Source organism: Oryzias melastigma, linkage group LG12, assembly GCF_002922805.2.
Source record: "Oryzias melastigma strain HK-1 linkage group LG12, ASM292280v2, whole genome shotgun sequence".
NCBI lineage: Eukaryota > Metazoa > Chordata > Actinopteri > Beloniformes > Adrianichthyidae > Oryzias > Oryzias melastigma.
Genome location: NC_050523.1, coordinates 14,085,122 through 14,087,597, shown reverse-complemented (window position 1 = coordinate 14,087,597; position 2,476 = coordinate 14,085,122). Strand labels below are relative to the sequence as shown.

General features: G+C 37.8%; 1 protein-coding gene across 2 annotated transcripts in view; it reads left to right on the top strand.

Annotated features, from left to right (window-relative positions):
* The window catches only part of kcnn2 (potassium calcium-activated channel subfamily N member 2), a 33,295-nt gene that overhangs the window by 23,285 nt on the left and 7,534 nt on the right, over positions 1-2,476 (top strand). Inside the window, exons 6-7 of one of the 2 annotated variants that reach the window (XM_024299794.2) lie at positions 767-894; positions 2,376-2,384. In XM_024299794.2, coding sequence (XP_024155562.1) covers positions 767-894; positions 2,376-2,384 — 137 coding nt within the window. The remainder of the gene's footprint in view (positions 1-766; positions 895-2,375; positions 2,385-2,476) is intronic. The other variant, XM_024299795.2, reaches the window with a different exon arrangement.

Genomic DNA, 2,476 nt, shown 5'->3' with positions numbered 1-2,476 from the left:
AATTTATGAGAAAAAAAGTCATAAATATAGCCTATGACTTTTAAAGTCATAAATTTACTACTTTATTCTCATTATTTAACAGGTATAACTTTCTTCTCATAAATGTATGAGATTTAAAGTTTTAGTTAAAAAAAAATGTTTGTAAACTGGTCCTAATACTCCGCCGTACTCTATATATCTGTACAGATATAGAAAAAAAAAACTTAAAATGCCAAATTTATTTAAAAACAAACCCAATTTTTCTCCCTATGGAGTACATTTGAAAAAGTACCAGTTTTCCAGGCCTTTTAACTCCCACTGAACATTTAAGGGTGGACTAAAGATCATTTTCTCTGATAGTTCCCTTCATCTAGGCAGCTATAAAAGCTCATCTGAAGTCTAGAGACCAAACCAAAGATCTCTGGTGTGTTGTAATCTGAGGGTCTCAGTTCACTGACTGGCAAACCTAGTGCAGTTAAGCAACCATTTGAATGCAGACAGACTTTACAAAATGAGGAAACAGCTTGGTTGGCTCATTTTTTTCAGAAATTATGAGTAAAATGTATAAGCTTTTATTTTCTCAGTTATTATTATCAGATTTTCCCAAAATCTAGCCATTTTTACCTGAGATTTATGTCGATTCTGGTTCAGAATTGTATAAAAGAAAATGAAACATGAGAAAAAAATGACATTTTAGTAGCAGGTAACAATATTTAACTATTTTAACTTTGATTTCATATTTTTAATTATCCAATTTTCTTTTTTTTTCTTCTTTTTTGGATTGCAGGTGAAAAACACAGCTGCGAATGTTCTCAGGGAGACGTGGCTCATCTACAAGAACACCAAACTGGTGAGGAAGATGGACCACGCCAGAGTCAGGAAGCACCAGAGAAAATTTCTCCAAGCCATTCACCAGTAGGTGCAAAGTTTTAAACCGTTTTTTTTTTTTAATCCAGCAGGAGATCAATTTAATTCACATAAACCTGAAATCTGAATTGTTTGACACCTGTAGCAATTTGTGTTCATACTAATAAAGGATGTGGTGTTTTGTAACATGTTTTCCATTCCCTCAACGATCTGCTAATTAAGTTTCTTTGTTATTGTCAGCTTATAAATTTGTACATGTTCATGATTTGTTTTAGACTGAAGGTACTGCAGTGAGTTTGACTCCTGTGTCTCTTTCTCTGTGAGTCAGATGTCAGGCTGACCTCACAGATGACGTATCTGGGTCTCTAACGCTAACGGCTGGTCAGACATTAACTTGTGAGTTTGTCTGTTAGTGGGTCCCTGAAGACCTCCAACTTACTTTAAATGATTATTGATTTAAGCCTCACCTCGCTGTTGTTTTTCCTCCCCACATGCCAGCACCTCTGCTCCCTTCAGTAAAATCTGAGCTGCGCTTTATCAAGATAAATGACGGGCAATTTTGCTCATATGTACATTTATAGGAGCGTGTGGATGTGTGTTTGCTTCCATTCTGTGGTTTTGGCCTCTGTGGTCTAATACTCCGTGCAATTTTGATTTGCTCATGAATTTTTTTTAGCACATTTGTCTTATAAAGACTCCTCAGTGTTTAGCAAGGAGGCAGGAAGCCATCAATATACACATAATAGCTACCTTTTCCTGCAGCAAACTGCATCTGGATTATTGCGGTTTTGGAGGATATTCTCACTGCTGCTTGTCTTGCGTCATCATACCCTTGCCTTTGTGTTCAGGCACTTTGCAGCAGTGATTACGATGTCTCATGCCAGCCTGCTAATAATGGAAACTGCTCTGAGCTGCAGCTCAATCTAAAGAGAATCACATTTAGCTGTGAAAAGTCATGTCCAGGTCCGTGTGCAGCTAAAGCTCAGCGTGGTGTCAGCAGCTTCCAGTCACGGCTTTGGTCTTGCTCTTGAGGTGCAGTTTTTAGAGCTTTTGTCCAGGATGGCATTGCTTGTGAATGCAAAATATCAGTCTTGGTTGAGATTAATCCAAAACAGGAAGTGATCTCACATGTCCCGGCTGGCTTTATGTGAAAGAGCACATCAAATCAGAAACTGTCTTTCCACAAACCCTCACGAGTCAGTCATGCGAACTGTTAGCTGTTGTTTAACGGAGCCTCAAATACTCAAGGCTCAGTCTGTTGTCATGACACTTACTTTTATTTACCGTACTTCTGATAACAGGATCAGGGGGGAAAAAAAGGAGATTGGATTTAGACAGTCACTGCAGCTGCAGTTTCTAGAAAAAGAACAAAAAGATTAAAAATAAAAAAAATTGAAGAGATCGCTGCTGTAAGAGTTATCCAGGCAGAAGGGAGCAACCACCTTTTACCATCTGAATATGTGTATCTGATGTTGTATTAATTCATTTGTCTACTTTTTTTTCCTGTTTGTGTCGACACAATGCAATAGAGCTCGAAAGTAAGTCTTCGCCTAACGTGTAGATAGAGACCTGTTGTGTGCATGCTAACAAGAGCTTGTCGTTGAACCCAACAATACTACAAAAAAAAAAA